This window comes from Lepidochelys olivacea (genome assembly GCF_965140295.1).
Source record: "Lepidochelys olivacea isolate rLepOli2 genome assembly, chromosome: 12".
Taxonomy (NCBI): Eukaryota; Metazoa; Chordata; order Testudines; family Cheloniidae; genus Lepidochelys; species Lepidochelys olivacea.
Genome location: NC_140422.1, coordinates 2955635 through 2973557, shown reverse-complemented (window position 1 = coordinate 2973557; position 17923 = coordinate 2955635). Strand labels below are relative to the sequence as shown.

The 17923-nt window shown below is 51.5% G+C and overlaps 1 protein-coding gene across 4 annotated transcripts in view; it reads right to left on the bottom strand.

Moving 5' to 3' along the window:
* VAC14 (VAC14 component of PIKFYVE complex) overlaps nt 1–17923 on the bottom strand; it is a 191605-nt gene that overhangs the window by 136315 nt on the left and 37367 nt on the right. For all 4 annotated transcript variants that reach the window (XM_084644950.1, XM_084644951.1, XM_084644948.1 and 1 more), the window contains 3 exons: nt 15773–15833; nt 5954–6098; nt 3858–3923 (listed from right to left, as the gene is read on the bottom strand). In XM_084644950.1, coding sequence (XP_084501076.1) covers nt 3858–3923; nt 5954–6098; nt 15773–15833 — 272 coding nt within the window. The remainder of the gene's footprint in view (nt 1–3857; nt 3924–5953; nt 6099–15772; nt 15834–17923) is intronic.

The following is a 17923-nucleotide window of genomic DNA, read 5'->3' as shown; positions in this document are numbered from 1 at the left end:
TGAACAACATATAACATGATCAACTCCTACCTCACTGTCTCATCAAGTGCATTTCTTCCCTTCCTCTGGGACAGCTCATTTGGGAACAGTGCAGGGAGCGATTCAGGAGGACTGGGCTGCTGCAGTAAGGCATTAAATACTGTATAGACACCTTGCTCTACTATAGGTAGTGTTTAAGGCTGGCATCGAGACACACTAGCATGATCTTGCTGATCCTCGGAAGCCAGACGTCCCTTCAGCTCCAGCCCAGCATAGGACGATCACTCCAAATCAGCTTGAGGTTATGCTAGTAGGTCAACCTCTAATCACCTGGAGGATCAGCGGCTAGCACTGCTGCTCCCTCTTCGAGGGGGCAAGTACCCCCAGGGGAGGAAACACTGCACTCCAGTGTGTCACACTGCAGGACAACAGGCCACCTTCCCCAGGGACTTGTGAGGCACAGGAAGAATTATCACGCTTCTAGCCAGTACAAGGCTGGACTGTGCATTTGATGTTGCACTGCACGGTGTGTGGAGCCTTATGAACAAAAGGTGCCAGATTCCTGCCCCCATGGCCTTAGAACACACTGGAGAGGTGAAAGTGAATGTTACGATACGGGCGTACTTAGAAACCCCCAAGAATATCCTGGTAAGGCTCTGTGCGTCTGCTCCAGATCACCCATACCCTACAGACAAGTCATAGCTTACAAATGGCTGCTGTGAAATTGTCTAGAGCAGGGAGTAAACCTGAAGCAGCAGTTCTCAAACTGTGGGTCGGGACCCCAAAGTGGGTTGCGACCCCATTTTAATGGGGTCACCTGGGGTGGCTTAGACTTGCTGGGGCACAGGGCCAGGGCCAAAGCCTGAGGGCTTCAGTCCTGGGTGGTGGGGCGAAGGTTACAGGCGCCCTTGCCTGGGGCTGAAGTCCTTAAGCTTTGGCCCTACAGCCTGGGGCAGTGGGGCTTGGGGTCGTGTAGTAATTTTTGTTGTCAGAAGGGGGTTGCGGTGCAATGAAGTTTGAGACCCCCTGACCTAAAGAAAAAGCTACCCCGAGCCGCTATAGTGCTACCTGTGGCAGTGTCAGAAACTGAATCCTAATCCCTTACCTCCAGTCCTCACTGCAGTCACGTTCACAATCTCCTCCCTCTTCCCACCCCTCCAAAAAAGCTATTTCAGGCATTCCCATTTCCACTTTAGCAGGAAGCGAACAAAGCAGGTTAGGAGCCAGCTGAGCAGTGTTATTTAATGGACTGAATCTTCTACGGATTTCCTAAGTTAAAAACATTTACATAAATCGGCAGGATTAAATAAATCTTCAAATTACTTTTGAGCTGATCCCAGTTACGTCACATGAAGGAAATGCATCACCGGGGTCCTTTCTGCATTGCTTATTTTTAAATACTAAAAAGAAACATAATTGTAACATGACTCATTGCAATTTCCTGCCAAACCAGAGTCTATCTGCAAGATATGGGCTTTCTAGAGCATTGCAAATGCAGATGGGATGCTTTGAAAACGCTTGCATCGTAAGCAGCAGGGTATGGAATGTGGCCATGCAGTCACTTGGATTTGCAAGTACAAATCATTCCCTTGATATTACTTATTTTCCCCATCTCTCAACAATCCCCTTAACCAAGGATTTATTCCAGGCTTGGCGACTTTGCCTTCCTAGTCATGCAGTCCAAAGCCGATATTTCATTATTTTCAATCCGCTGAGAAAGTCTAGCCTATGAGTCTACCAAAGACCACTAGTAGGGCTATGTGCATTAGGCATTTAACACTGGCTGCATTCCTGGCTTCTAACACAGCTAACATTAGCATCAGAAGTTAGGAACGCTATCGGCCTCTGATGGTAACTGCCAGATCTGCTAATGTCTAATGCAGGAAGGGCTTTATGAGTCACCTGATGAAGTAGTAAGGGGGAAGAGGTGAATGTTAGGGGCTGTGAGAATGGACCAGGGAAGGGTGATGCGGAGAAAAGAGAAGGAAGAGGAAATGGAGACGAGACAAGGAAAAGCCTACGTGCTCTCAGGAATGGGAGCATCTTGTTAGACAGGAAGCAAAGTGCCTCCAGAATGCCATGCCAAGCACCAGGAAGTATCATAGAATATCAGGGTTGGAAGAGACCTCAGGAGGTCACCTAGTCCAATCCCCTGCTCAAAGCAGGACCAACACCAACTAAATCATCCCAGCCAGGGCTTTGTCAAGCCAGGCCTTAAAAACCTCTAAGGATGGAAGGTTTTGATGGGCAGCACCCAATTGCTGGGCCCAACGCAGGGAGCAAAGACTCGAGCATGCATGTTCCTTTTAGAATACTGACACCTACTTTGCTCATGGCAGAGACACTCTTGCTGATCAGTGAGAGGCTAATCCTGTCTTTCCCCAGCAATCAGAGAGACCCAGCAAATGCCAGGCAGAAGAGACCTCACACACTCCTGTTACAAGGTGCAGAGTCATCAATTCTGCAGCAGGAACAGCTCAAGAAGAATCGCTGGCAGACAAGAACAAAATATTCATCTGAAGATGTCAAAAGCGCATCACTCACCCAGGTTAAAATCCAAGCCCCCCCTGCCTTGAGGTAAATATTTCAATTTTACAGGCAAGAGCGAAGTGAAGCAAAGCATCTTTCCCAATGTCCCAGGGCATCAGCTTCAGAGTCAGAAATAGAACCCAGGAGTCCAACACCTAAGCCCCAGTTCTTACCACTGCAGGCAGTACTGCCAGCTGTTGTATTCCCTTGGCAGTAGCACGTTACCCTGGTATTTTGGTGTAGTTCTCTGCATTGCATGGCTCTAAGCCTAGAGCCTTATCCATTAAGCAACAACACGTAAGTGGAGACACCTGCCAAGGCAGGGCAAGGCCCTCCTTAGCTCTCCTAACTCTTGTTGCTAGTCAAAATCTCAGCACACCAGGCCAACACAACCCCAACACTGGCTGCAGCACACCAGCCAGGCCTAATCGCCCCACTCCCATGATCCCCCTCAGGCACAAATAACGAGGTAGTGTCTGATTTCTGAGCGAAAGGATATTGAAAGCAGCTTAATGTAACACTGAGTCTGACACAGATTGGTGAAATACTGGCTGCACCAGCTGAGAGCCAGGTACTGCATGTAGCCTATACCTGCACTGCCATGAAAGGTGTGTTTAACCACAGCACAACACACGAGCCACCCTGGTGGAGAGAAGGGACTGCAAGGCAGCCAGGCCAGGCCAACCATGGGCAAGAGAGTATAGGGTTGATTTCACCTAGCTACCTTGTGGTAAAAGCTGCAGGGCCTGGTCTCCACTAGGATATTGTGGTGGGCTAGCTACTGCACAAGAATTATCCTTCTGTAACACTTTATTTGGTTTCCACACTGCCCAGTAGAGTCAAGAAAGTAACCAACTGCAAATCAGGTGGAGCCCCTCCACCAAGGTTGGCCTTGTGCTGGGTGACTTGGGTCCTCTCCCCCAAACACAGGTCAGTAAAGGAGACAGCAGGGGTGCTCAAGCCCCCACCCACAATGGCCAGTCAGTAACAGATCAAGCTGGCCTTAACATCACCAGGCTTTGGCTCAGCAGCCCACTGAGGGGAGTAGGGAAGTTCACACACTAGAGTCACGGGGTTCATCCCAGGCTTGACTGTGGGAGTCTGAAATTACAGCTAGAGATGGGTTTGTCAGTAGACCCAGTGAGACAGCACTGGATTGGGTCACGTGCAGGGAACTCTCTGCAGCCACAAGGGCTAGACAATCCTGCAGAGCCAGAGAAGAGCTAATACAGCGAACTGGTGTGTTCCAACCTAGCTGCGCTGATCCAGGTTAGCCCAAAGGCTAAGATGAGAGCATGAGAGCTGGCAAGCACAGCCAAGGGGGTTTCTATATGAGGTGTAATACTCACCTCGTCTGACTCATCCGACAAGGTCCGCAGCAAAATGGGAAAGAGGCTGTCTGTATGCCGGAACATCTGAAACCAGAAAGACACATGGCCTCAGAGTCACACAGAGTCTGAAATATCCCCTCCCACACACCAGGAGCCATCCTCATCAGGGCAAAAGGCTAGTGCAGCTTTGCACGCATTTTTCAATTGTACTTGGAAAATCCCCCTCCCAGCTAGCTGGCAAGCTCTTCGAAGTAGGGAACAAAACAGTAGCTCTGCTGAAAGTATCAGTAGCAAACTTATTAGGCCAACAAGTACAATCCCAGGAGGACACACAGTTACTTGTTTGCTGAGCTGATTCCATACCTATCTAATGAGCAGGCAAATTTCTAGTGTGGGACACTGTCACTTTCCTACCCTTCCCAAGAGAGGAAAGGCCAGAAGAGACTTACAAGTGAAGAATTTCTTATTTAAACCATGGGTAGTTTTGGGGTGAATTTTTGGGCTCCTCTTTATGTGGAGCTGCAGCCACCATGGCATCAATTCAAATTCCACCTCCTGTCTGATTACACACATGGTTAATGAGACCTGATGTGCAAGAGGCAGTGTGAATGATGGCAGCTGCTCCCCCTAGAAAACTTATGACATGTCCTACAAGAACTGATCTGTTTTGGGAATGGTAGACAGCACCCCAGGGGAAGGAAGAGGGAGTTGCTTCCCCTCTACCTTCTCTTGGAAGAACCTCGCAATCTATAAAGGCCAAGTTCATTCCCTTCTCCTCCTCCAGAGGATTCTTGAAAACCTTGCCAAGACCTGATGTACACTAATACCCATGCATGGATCATACCCCAGATGTGCTTTAACTGCTGGCCAAGCTGTTCAGGATAGGGACTGTATCTGGTGACTTGGACACCTACCACCACAGAAGCCCTAATTCATCTATAGCACCACTTCCCAAGCACTCTCTCCCCTTGCAATGAGTCCACTGATAAAAGCTCAGCTACAGCAAGTCAGGAGCGACTGATCTAAAAGGTCCTTCCCAGGTGCTTCTCCAAATCTACTGACATTTCGCTCTTCCCCCTGACAGCTCGTCTAACAGGAAGAACCCCTGTGCCAAGTACTATGCCCGTTAGGCTGGCCTGCCTGCAGAGTCCTAGACAGTGTCCAATGGGAATAATGACCTGCAAAGGCAGTCGGAAGTTTCAGCTCTGATGGAAGAGCCCCAGAAACCACACACAGCTTTAAGGGAGAAACCAGCCCGGGTCTACCCCAGAGACGCTGTGCAGAGCAGAGTTTTCAGAGGCCTCTCGCTAGCAGTCCAGGCCCCACAACGGATCTACAGGGGTACCTATGGGAGGTCTACGGCAGCCTTCTCCTGAGAGGGAAGGCGGTGGCAAAGGACACGAGTCTGAAGGGCTAGGAGGGTGTGACAACTGTCAGCAGAACAGGTAACTTCTGAATGAACCCAAAGCTTGGTGTTTGATTCAGAAGCAGGGCAGAGGTTCAGCTTGGTTTTTATCCCTCAACCAGGAGCAGTGGTTTGCCTACCCACGCTATTAAGGGCCCTAATGTCAGAAGGGCTCATTTTGATGAAAGCCAGGGTATTGCTCATGTTTGTACGGACCATTTTCTGCAGTTAGATCCGCCTTCAATGCACTGCAGGCCAGCTAGGCTAGTGGCACCTTTAGAAAGAGCGCAGAAAGGCCCCCAACTGATTGTAAGCCTCAGGTTAATGGGCGCTGAGAACAAAGACTGTAGCTAGAGCCAAGTATGCAGCACTCTGCCAGAGTTACAACACCCCACTAGCTCCAGCCCCGCAGCTCATCCCCATGTCTGCCACTGCTAAACTGCAGCACCCCCATTATTCCAGCTCTGCAGCAGTTCCTTGCAATTGCAGCCAAGGGCTCCACCATACAGCTCTGCCAATGTACCTCCCCCCTACGTGCAGTGCCCCCTGCTGGTCATAGAACATCGCTGAGGCACTGAGCCAGGACCACACACTGGCTTTGCAACAGACACAAGTGGTCAATGATAACCAGGCTGAGACCAAGGAGCTCCAACCCAGCTCCACAAAGGCAGCAGGCTATTGCACCAATTGTTTCACAAGCCAGACTTACCTTCCGTGGAGTCTTGATGTACAAGTGATAGAGCCATTTTAGGACTGCAATTCTGGTCATCATCCCGGTGGCTGTGTCGTGAAGGTGGCAGTCCAATACCTGCACTATCCCATCGAGGTTGAGGGTCACGGGGACCCGGTCAGTGCTGCACAGAAAACCAGGGGCGCAAAGACAGCAGTTGGTGGGCGCACGTGTCCCTGCGCTGCTCCAGCCCAGAAGCTTGGCCCCAGCACCCCCTCTTCCACAAATCAACTGGCAAGTGACCCCAGCTGCCTAGGCTTGCTGTCTTTCAGAGCTACACAAGAGCGAAGGAGCAATTTTACACAGTCCACAACTGACGAAAGCTGCTAAATTAATGGATTGGCTAACCAGGAACCCACTGCATGGAGGGGTGGCGGGGAAGAGAGAGGGATGGATGGATAGAACAAGCAGAGCCTGTGTATACCACTCAAATCAGATGGCCAGAGAACCTTTAGTATTGGGTTTATCATTCTGCTCCCCAAAGTCCTCTCCTCCCTAGGGCTGTTGTGTCAGTGTTTGCAGCTCCTCTCTCGTTACATGTATTTCTACTCTGGGCATAAAGTGAAAGACTGAACAGTGCAATTCCATAGGCTAGAGGAGCACACACTTGCCCAGCCCCGCAGCAACATGCTACCCCTCCTACTTACTGTGACCCCAGGGATCAGGTGTGCCCGACAGCCTAGCTCCCAGCCCCTCACTCATCACTAGAAAAGCCTGGTTTGGCAGCTCTGCAGCCTGATGGGTTAAGCACTGGCTGAGGAGCTAAGAAACACAGGTTCAAGTCTTAGGTCTGTCTTATTGGAAGTAATATAAACCCCCAACCTGTATCTCCTGGGGGTTAGGAGGAAGCTTTCCTGGGGGTGGGTTGTCCCACAACTGCCTCTGTTACAGTTTCTTGAACCTTCCTGTAAAGCATCTGACAGGACACTGTACTTGAGGGAAAGCTGCTATTCTCTGAGCAGTTAGCGTGGCCCATTAATCTAGGTACATAAGGCCTTGATGACACAGGAGAATCTTGGAGGAACACGTCTGCAGAAACCCAAAGCTTTTCCTCCTCCCCACCCTTTTCTTTTAAAGCCATAGCACCACAACCCTACTAAAGTCCTATTAGTGAGGGATTTCACACTAGGAAGCGGATGTGCTGGGAAGTGCTCTTCACTTCCCTGTCATACACTAACTGTTCCATCCCCATCTGAAAAGGGCATGGAAATACTCCTGTTGCCATGACCTAGAGGCCCAGCTATCTAAACACTAGAATGAGGATTCCTAGATATCATGATAGGTACATTAGGATAGGGGTGGGCAAACTTTTTGGCCCGAGGGCCACATTGGTGTTGCAAAACTGTACGGAAGGCCGGGTAAGGAAGGCTGTGCCTCCCAAACAGCCTTGCCCCCGCCCCCTATCCACCCCCTCCCACTTCCTGCCCCTGACTGCCCCCCTCAGAAGTACCGACCCATCTAACCCCCCTGCTCCTTGTCCCCTGACTGCCCCCCCCAGGACCCCACCCCCTATCCAACCTCCTCTGCTCCCTGTCCCCTGACTGCCCCATCCCCTATCCACACACCACACCCCCCCAAGGACTCCCATGCCTATCCAACCCCCCTGTTCCCTGTCCCCCCCACACAGAACCTCTGCCCATCCAACTGCCCCCGACTGCCCCTCCCAGAACCCCAACTCATCCAACCCCTCCCACCCCCCCCGCTCCCTGTCCCCTGACCGCCCCAACCCCTATCCAAACTCCTCCCCCCGGGACCCCATCTCCTATCCAACCGCCCCCTACTGCCTGTCCTCTGACCACCAGACCCCCGGAACCTCTGCCACATCCAACCGCCCCCTGTCCCCAACTGCCCCCGGGACTCCCTGCCCCTCATCCAACCCCCCTGCTCCCCACCCCTTACCATGCCTCTCAGAGCGGCAGGAGCTTGCAGCTCCGCTGCCCAGCTGGATCCAGCCATGCAGCCGCACTGCCTGGAAGGAGTGGCGGGTCAGAGCGCTGACGGCGCGGCGCACTGAGGCTCTCGGGGAGGGGATGGGGGCTAGCCTGCTCAGCCAGGATGGTCCCGTGGGCCAAATGTGGCCTGCGGGCCATAGTTCGCCCACCTCTGTATTAGGAGAACCTAGCAGACAGCCTACTACTACGTTCCTTCAGCACTCTCCTCTGTTCCATAAAGCCTGCTCCTCCTACCCCCTGGATAACTTCTCCTACAGCCTGTCCCCACCTCACACTCCCCCAAAGGCCCTTTCAAGGGTTTTCTTGGTCGTCTTCACCAGCTTCTGCACTCATTCCCTCCAACCGCGTGAAGGCGGTTCCAAGCAAGCTGTTCTCGTCATCTCAGCCCCTTATTCCAAAAGCACCTCCCCTTCATGATCTAGGCTCAGCTTATGACCTTTGGAATCAATTCTGTTGTTAAGTTATGGCAGATTCCACAGTGTCTCTGAAACGTGGTTCTAGTTCTATTCGATCAAGCCAGATTTCCACCAAGACTGAAGGTAGGGTCCCAGTCTGGTACTGACTCTACAAAATCCCTCTCAAATGTCCTTTGACCAGCCTACAGATGGTGTGGCTTAGTAGATTCTAAGGTTGTGGAAGACACGTTCTGTTTGCATTAGAGTACTCCAGGTATTCAGTGCACATTTCTACATGCTTAAGTAGCTGAACGTATCGATAGTCCTCCTGGGATTCTACCAAGGCCCACAGTCCTTTTTCAGTCAACAGTGAGACTGGTGATTGTTGTGGAAGAGTTTTTGAATGTTCACAATGCACTTTAGGGTGGTACCACTTTCTGTCCCAACAAGGCAACACACCCAGTGCCCACAGGTCAAATGTGCAGACCTCCTTTTCTCTGCATTCTTGAATAACATCTTCAGCAACTTAGACACAATACTGTGCAGTTTCTCAGACACAGAACCGGCGGCGGGAAGCAGGAACACCTTCCCCCCTGCCTGAATGCTTGTAGCCATTGGAGGGCCATCTCTCACATTCTGCTCACCATATTCCATTAATGCCAACACTGGTTTTTCAGTTGCTACTTTGATTTTGCTTCTCCATTTGCAGCCTGGGAACCTGCAAGTTAAGTGTCTAGAGAAGTATAGCCAGGGCAAAGCGCTTAATGGCTCATTCTAGGGTATGTTAAGAAAAGAAGAAGGGTATGCTAAGACAAAGAAAAAGGCAGCCAAAACTTCCTGAACAAGCTGTTCTAAAGTGCATTTCTCTCTCTTGCTCGCACGTGTGCGGATTTACCATCCTGATACAGACACCCACAATGGGGGAGAAGGAATCTTTCTAACATGCTCCCCCCACTTCTAAAAAGTTATGGACTTTCAGCATCTGCACCTGGCGGCGGGGGAGGGCGGGCAACATTGAAGCCAAGGTCAGACAGTAAAGAACGGAGCTGCTTGCAACACCAGTATTGAATCAGGAGTCTGTTTTCTTCCTCTCACTTTGTTTTCTTGGGAGGGGGGCCTATACCCAGCAGAAGGCAGTAAGAACTGAGCCTCATTACTTTCAGCTGAGCTTCACTTCCCTGTATAAAGCCAAGCGGCTACTGACTTCAGGAGTAGTAAAGCCTGTAAATCATTAGGACATTTTAGTAAATCATTCAGTTCCCCCCCACCACACTCCTCACCAGAGCAGAAGTTGAAACGGCCTTCCACGAACGCAGAGAAGACGCAAACCGAGTAGGGCTTACGGAAACAGCTTTCACGGATTCATTCCATCCCAGGCCATTCTGAAAGCAGCTTTTCTAAGAGCAGCCTCACCACTATCTGCTCCTCACAGATGGCTTGAAGAGCCTCTGCCTTTGCAGCTCAGAGTGCTCCAATAAGCACCGTCAAAGTCTTTGTGCTCTGGCGGGTGCAGGCCGTATTCGCCGGCACAGGGCAATACCGAGTCTCTCAACATTCTACTGCAATGGGTCTCCTGAGCTGGAACTCGGGGTGACAGACAGGAACACGCGCACTGTGCTCTGTTCAACAGCGTATGCACCTTGCTGGGTTTCCTTTGATTAGTCTTACAATAGTTTTTTCATTTCAATCACCTTTTCCCCTTCCTTTCTTGCCTTGAGCGGAGTCCTTCATGTTTTTCACTCTCCCTTCTCTGTACACATCTCTCAAACCCTAGCCCCCGCTCTCTCCCCAACCATTCCGTTTCTAACCCCACCTCCATGGAACTCTGTAGCAAGATTAGACAAGACCCCATCCACCCCTGGAAGGAGATCACCCCAGTCCCTGTTTAGGGGATGGGAATTTTTTTTTTTTTATTTTTTTTTTTAAATCTTCCTTCCACAGAGGCCATGGACAGCGAATACTGGGGCCAGTGGACACCTGCCCCAAGAAGTGGGGTGTATTGAGGGCTTCACTCGCTGTTTGTCTCTGGGTTCCTGGATTCCTTCCTCTGCCTAACAGATAGGAGGGGAAGGGAGAGCCTGGAGTGCAGCAGCAATGATTGGAGGCGTATTTCAGCCCAGCACCAGTTTGAGGGTCACTGAGCCTCTGGCACAGCGAGCAGGTGCGCTGGGCAACACGGCCTCGAACGCGGATAGCTACACTGCTGCCTTGCATTCTGCTGAGCTAGAGTCACTGCTCACAAGCAGAGCTGGCATGAGGAGTGAGCAGAGTCCAACTCAGTGCTCTGTGGCAGATGGCAGGGGTCCTGTCTCGCAGTCCAAGCTAGGGACTAGGCAAGAGCCAGGCTGCCTGACAGCCCAGTCTGCGTACACCTGTGCAAACAAGACGGCTGGGTGCTGTGCTGCCAATCACTCCCTTTCACAATCTAGGCATTCAAGTTGAGATTCCCGGCAAAGCGAATGCCGCAAGCAATCTCATGTTGTTGCTCCTCACTGCTAGGAGGCCTCAAAATCCGGAGCTGCACAGCAGCTTGATGGCTATGCACTAGGAGGGAGGGGCAGCTTTGGATGAACAGAGGAGATCTGGCAGCTGTAGTGATTGATGCTCTGTGACTGTCCAAGACTGAACCCTCCTGTAACAGCACGTGGCTGAGTTACGTCTGTATGAACACCCATAGCCACCTGGAACTGGCATCCCTGGAAGCTAAATGAATCCCTTGGAATTTCCTGCTGTGGGGCAGAGCCACGCTCATGCGGAATGGGGTAAGCTTGTCCAATGACCGTCAAACCCACTGCTAATTCCTGCCCGGCGTCTCCTGTTTCAAAAGGTTTAGGATAGCTCTGAAACAAGGCTCCCTGCAAATCCTGCTCTCTAACCTCCACTCAGCTGAGACACATCCACCGCCTCATTACTTCCGCTCTCTGAAGTAACCCTAGCCCCAATGGCGGATGTTATCTGCTTGGTACAGAAGGTTAATTATTTGGGATACTGTAGTGCCTAGGAGCCACAGTTGTGGACCAGGGCCCCACTGTGTTAGGTTCTGTGCACACACAATAGCGGATGGTCCCTGCCACAAGGAGCTAGACACACCCAGAGTGGGGGAAAGGGCAAAACAGAATAAGCTCAGTGCTGTTGTGTGTCACCAACAAGGGAGTTTTGCTTCTTCCATGCCAGTAATGGCTAAAAAACCAAAACAGCCTGATTAGTACTTCTACCAGACAGCAGCAGCACAGAGCTCAGCATGCAAGAGAAGAAAATGCCCATGGGAAGCCATTGTACTAGGGTTATAACAACGATTACCTTTGAGTTGGCTTTGCCTCAGTTTCCCCAGCTAGTCATTAAATGCCAGGAAGGGCCTCCTTACCCACTGTTAATATGTCCTTCCTTGATTTTTTGTGCATCTGTAGCACCCAGTGCACCCCAGCTTCAGGTCCTTGAAAACATCTAACAGGGGAAAATACAAGTAACTCTGCCCCTTTTAACCTCAAGAAGTGGGCTTTTACATAGGAATTGCTATTGTGGATCGGCCCATTAAATATGGGATAGTATTTCCTTCTCCAGAAGAAATACTTGACGCTCCCAAGGAGGGCAGTGGTGTACTGGGGGATGGGACACTCCAGGATTGGCTCACTGGTGAGTAGTTAACACTCTGCAGTGTAAATTAGTTTGTGTCAAAGCTGCCCAGTACTTCCTACATACCTGGGCCTGAAGCCATCCGCCTTCTGGAAACACTGCAGGATCTCTCCTCAGCAACACATCACCCCTGTCCTACACTCTATGGGAAGCCAGTGGAGAGTCCCCTTCAAGGTTTGTCTTCAAGGTGCTCAATACCTAGGGCCCAGGGTGTTCAAAGCTCCAGGATAAAGAATGGTCAATATCTCCACTCCCCTGGTACAACAGAATTTCCTAGCACGTGGGTTGAACTCGTCCGCAGAGGACAGAGCACATTCTAGGGGGCCAGTCCCAGACTATGGATCAGACTCCCCCAGGAATTAAGTACCATGAGAAACCTTCCCACCTTGTACTCCAATGCAACCTGCCTTCTCAACAAACAAAGAGCAGCATGGACATCCGAAAACAAACAAAACCCTATCAAAACAAAACGTGCCACTGCGCACACACATCTCCCCGGGGAGAGGACGAGAGCAAGGGCAAGCCCCATGTGACGGTCACGTCACTTAATGCATGGATTGCACGGTGCTCAGATACGAGGAGGCTGCAGGTGGGATAAGAACCTAGGCAGCATTTTAAAAAGACATCCAGCTACACTATTCTAGAAGTCAGGAATGGGGGAGCCCTGTTAGATCACCCCATCCATCTGCCTGAGCTGATCTGCATCCCTTTGCAAGGCACTTCAGAGTAGGGGGCTAAGGCTCCAGATCCATCAGCATCAATGCTTCACTGGAACATGCATGACTGGATGGCTCACGAGATTGAAGGAGCCTTCTCTCTCTCTCAGCCATCAGCTTGTCTCCAACCCAGATGGAGAGTGACCAACAACAGTTCACATCCAGCCGCTGACTCAGTCCGTTTCCTAAAGGACAAAGGTCGACAGTGCGAGAGCAGCCATCACATTGACGCTCACTTTGGAGAGCCACAGAGGCCTTTGGCACAGAAACTGACCAACGCTCGCATCCATCTCTTCAGAATGTGGATGGGGTGCAATGGCAGGGTGTGGGGAAACTTGCCCCAGCACCGCCTGTGCTGTACTGGCCCTGTGGGTGGAGGCTGCTCATTTCCAGTATCACCGCACACTTCACCCGCACGATTTAAAGAAAAAAAAAAGCTCCTGAGAAATCAGCTTGGCAGACCGTCCGCATCAGCAGTGAATGCTCTGCGCGAGTGGGCTCTGAAGCGACAGGCCATTAAACGAATTCTATTTAACATCTTACATGTAAAGTCCACTGATGAAACTTGCATCAGCGACAGCTTGGGTATAAAAAATTCAATGCACTATTAAAGGGACACAGTTCGGTGGCCTAGTACAGGGGTGGGGAAACTTTTTGGCCCGAGGGCCACATCTGGGTATGGAAATTGGATGGCAGGCCATGAATGCTCACGAAATTGGGGTTGGGGTGCAGGAGGGGGTGAGGGCTCTGGCTGGGGGTGCAGGCTCTGGGGCCAGAAATGAGGAGTTCAGGGTGCAGGAGGAGACTCCAGGCTAGGGCAGCGGGTTGGAGGGGGGCAGGAGGGGTGAGAGCTCTGGCTGGGGGTGTAGGCTGTGGGGTGGGGCTGGGGATGAGGTATTTGGGGTGCAGGAGGGTGCTCCGGGCTGGAACCAAGAGGTTCGGAGAGCGGGAGGGGGATCAGGGCTGGGGCAGGGGGTTGGGGCACGGGAGAGGGTCGGGGGTGCAGGCTGTAGGCAGCACTTACCTCAAGCAGCTCCTGGAAGCAGCAGCATGTTCCTCCTCTGACTCCTACGTGGAGGCGCGGCCACGCCACAGCCAATGGGAGCTGCGGGGGCGGCACTTGGGAGGGGGGCAGCGCACGGAGCCACCTGGCTGCCCTTAAACGTAGGAGTAGGAGTGGGGGGACATGAAGCTGCTTCCGGGAGCCGCAGCATGCATGCGTGAAGCGTTCCCTGACCCCGCTTGAGCAGGAGCTTGAAGGTCAGATTAAATTGGTTAGTGGGCCGGATGCGGACGTAGTTTCCCCACCCCTGGTCTAGTGGCTTGAGATCATGAGGAAACCCAGAGACGTGGGTTCTAATCCTAGCTCTGCTACTAATCTGTAGGGGGACCTTGGAAAAAAAAAGTCATGTAACCTCGCTACACTTCTTTTCCCCCCCTCCCGCCCACCCTCTGTGTCGACTTTGGTTGTAAACGCTTCAGAGCAGGGACTGTCTCTTACCACGTTTGTACAGCACCTAGCACAAGGGGTTCTGATATCAGGTGAGGTCTTTGGGTCTCCCATTATGCCAGTAATGATGGTGGACCCACTGCAGATCAGCCCATCAAATCTGGGATGGTATTCCCCTCTCCAGGAAAGATACCTGACACTCCAAAGGAAGGCAGTGATGCGCTGGGGGACAGGACACTCCAGGACTGGCCCACTGGTGAGTAGTTAACACTCTGCAGTATAAGGCTTTTATCATTAACTTGGTGCATTTGACAGCCCATTGGCTAGTCAGTTTCCAGGCTGTGTTACACACAGGGGAGAGATAAGGCTCAAAACTGCACACTGATAAGTACTTCACTTTAAGCAGGTGACAAGTCGCCAGTGACTTCTATGGCCACTGTTGTTGCACGTACGGTTAAGCACGTGTGTCTACTGACTCAGGGCCTAGGACTGTAAAGGCACAAAAACTAACAGGGGGACTCCAGCAGGTACAGTAACCCATGAGATGGGACTGTAGTTTGATTGTGTGCCTTTAAACTAGTGCAAAGGCATATTAACACCTGAGTTACAGTGACACTCTCTGGTGAGCTGGTGGTATTGAAGTCTATTCAGGTTTTACCCAAGCTTAGAACAAAGCCTTTCATTAAGCTGTGCACGCGCAAGGAATGTGGGACTGGATGTATTAACCGTCAGCTCCATACTAAGGGGCACCCCACGGAGAAACAACAAGCAGTCCTTGTGCCACCTGAGAAATTAACAAATTTATTTGGGCATAAGCTTTCATGGGCTTTTCATAGCTCACGAAAGCCTATGCCCAAATAAATTTGTTAGTCTCTAAGGTCCCACAAGGACTGCTCGTTGTTTTTGCTGATACAGACTAACACGGCTGCCCCTCTGAAACCTGACCCCACGCAGAGTTTCTGCAACTTCACCCCAGCTGTGCAGGACAGAAACGTACAGCAGCTATTCCCACTCTCTCTCTAGGTTCCTAGAGCAGCATCCATTGCTGAGGGGACCTCCTGGACGGAGCTGAGCTAACAAGACTCGCAATAGGCCAGTGATCTCCTTGGCTTCCCAAGCAGGCAGGGATACAGCTGAATTTACTTCGCCTTCTCCCCTCCTCTGGGAGGTCTCTGCGAATTGGGCTGGGAGCCTCCCCTTTTCAGTCATCAGGGTCTCATGCTGGGTGGAGTGAAGGGGGTGAGCAGGGAAGGCTGGGACAGGTGGGGTCGTGGTTCTGTCCATGGCGCGTTTGAAGCGCTGATTCCTTCACCCCCTGCAGAGAGCTCCTGCCTCACAAACGCCCACCCCTCCCTTGGGCATGCCAGCTCCCAGAAGGCCAAGTGTCTTGTTTTAGGGGCCCTCAAAAAGGAGTTTGGAGTCTCTAAGAGCACAGGAGTGGCACTGGTTAGAGCCAGAGCCTGCATGGCCAGGCCTCCCTCTGACAGCCTTGTCAGCGCACATGTATTGGTCTGCTGCCCTTATTGCAGCCCTGACAACGCCCCTCCATCCTCACCCCGGCCAAGTCTCTCCCCGCCTCAACAAAAGGGAAAGGAGGTCTCACTGACCTGTATCCCACGCATGCCATTCTCAAGCAATAACCATTACTTTACCTGCTTGCATTGAAGACACTGGTGCTGCTGAGGCTGGAATTGCTGGAGGCTTCCAGGCAGCCTAGAGGAAGATCAAAGGAGCACTAGTTAGCTGCTTTGATGGGGCAGATTGAGACAGCGACTCCTACTCATCCCCCTGGCTGGAGAACACCGCAGTACCCTGTAGATCTGTGCAATGAAGACAGTCATTCAGGCCTCTGGAAGAGCTCACCCCCAGGTCCAACACCACACTGCAGCAGGCACTTTACATTAACATGGGTCCATACACAGACACTCTCTCCTGGTGCCCTCTAGTGAAGGAAGGTGGCCATGAGGATATTTTCACTAGGACAAGCTCAAGCTATAGCTCTCCAAGTCTACCTAGCATTCAGATGTTACTCATCCACCTCAGCCCAGCCTTCCTCCCCCTTTAGCCCTGTGATACAGGAGGGCCAGGGAGCAGTGGGAGAGTGCTAGAGGGGAAATATACAAGCTCAAGGCTAATTAAGGCGTGGTTCCCTGTAGACTAGGGAAGGTGGCTGTAGGTTAATTGGAGCACCTGCAGTCAATTAAGGCCTTGTTAGGGTAGGCATCCCTAAGGAGATCCTGACAGACCAAGGGACTCCCTTCATGTTGAGAGTAAAGAAAGACTTATGTACCCTGCTCCACATCCAAACCTTGCGAACCTCAGTCTGTCATCCCCAAACAGATGGTCTGGTTGAGCGATTTAACCGAACTCTCAAGAGCATGATCCGAAAGGTGGTGGCCAAAGACTGGGATACCCTCCTCATATTGCAAACTTCAGGTATGGGAGAAGTTTCCCCAAGCATCTACTGGATTCTCTCCCTTCGAGTTACTGTATGGACGCCACCCATGCGGCATATTAGACATCGCAAAGGAAGAATGGGAGGAACAACCCAACCTGGGGAAGAACATCATTACACATGTAGCCCAAATGAGAGAACGAATAGCCCAAGTGACCCCCATAGTACGAGAGCATTTGGAAAAAGCACGAGAGTCCCAACGAACCTACTACAATCGTCGGGCAAGAACACAAGAACTTCAACCAGGAGAACGGGTGCTGGTACCAACAACAGAAAGTAAGCTCCTGGCCAGCTGGCATGGACCCTATGAGATCGTGGAAGCTGTTGGGGAGGTGAATTATAAGGTGAAGCAGCCAGATCGCCAAAGGCCAGAGCAGATATACCATATCAACTTACTGAAACCCTAGCATGATCGGGAGACGTTCCTGGCTGTCCTGCCGGTTCAATCCCAGGCAGATGGCCCACAAGGGCAGGTAAAGATATCCCCAAATTAGCCCCAGAACAACATACAGAGGTTGTTGAAATGATCCAGAGGAACCAAGACGTGTTCTCCACACAACTAGGCCATACGATGCTGATCCAACACCACATAGTCACCTGTCCTGGAGCAAGGGTGACAATAAAACCCTATTGCATACCAGAGGCAAAAAAGAGAAGAAATTAGGGCAGAAGTAAAGAAGATGCTGGAACTTGGGGGGGATTGAGGAATCTCACAGCCAGTGGTCCAGCCCTATTGTCTTGGTCCCCAAGCCTGACGGCAGCCTGAGGTTTTGTAACGACTTCCGGAAGTTAAATGAGGTATCCTAATTCGATGCCTACCCAATACCATGTATTGATGAGCTGGTGGATCAGTTAGGTTAAGGCCCGATACTTAACCACCTTGGATTTGACAAAAGGCTACTGGCAGATCCCCCTGGCTGAGGACGCCAAGGAAAAAACCACTGTCTCTACACCTGATGGCCTTTCCCAATATACCATCCTCCCTTTGGGGCTCCATGGGCAGATGGACAGATTACTTATGGACAGATTGCTTCGACCCCATGCCAAGTATGCTGCTGCCTATTTAGATGATGTGGTAATACATAGCCTTGACTGGGAGACGCACCTGGGGAAAGCGGAAGCAGTACTAGATGCTCTTAGACAGGCTGGCCTCACTGCTAACCTGTCCAAATGTGCAATAGGGTTAGCTGAGGCCAGAAACCTCGGGTATGTAGTCGGAAGGGGTCTGGTGAAGCCCCAATGGAACAAAGGGGAGGCAATACAGGAATAGCCTCGCCCAAGCCGCAAGAAGCAAGTCAGAGCATTCTTAGGGATAGTAGGGTACTATCGCCGGTTCATCCCTCACTTT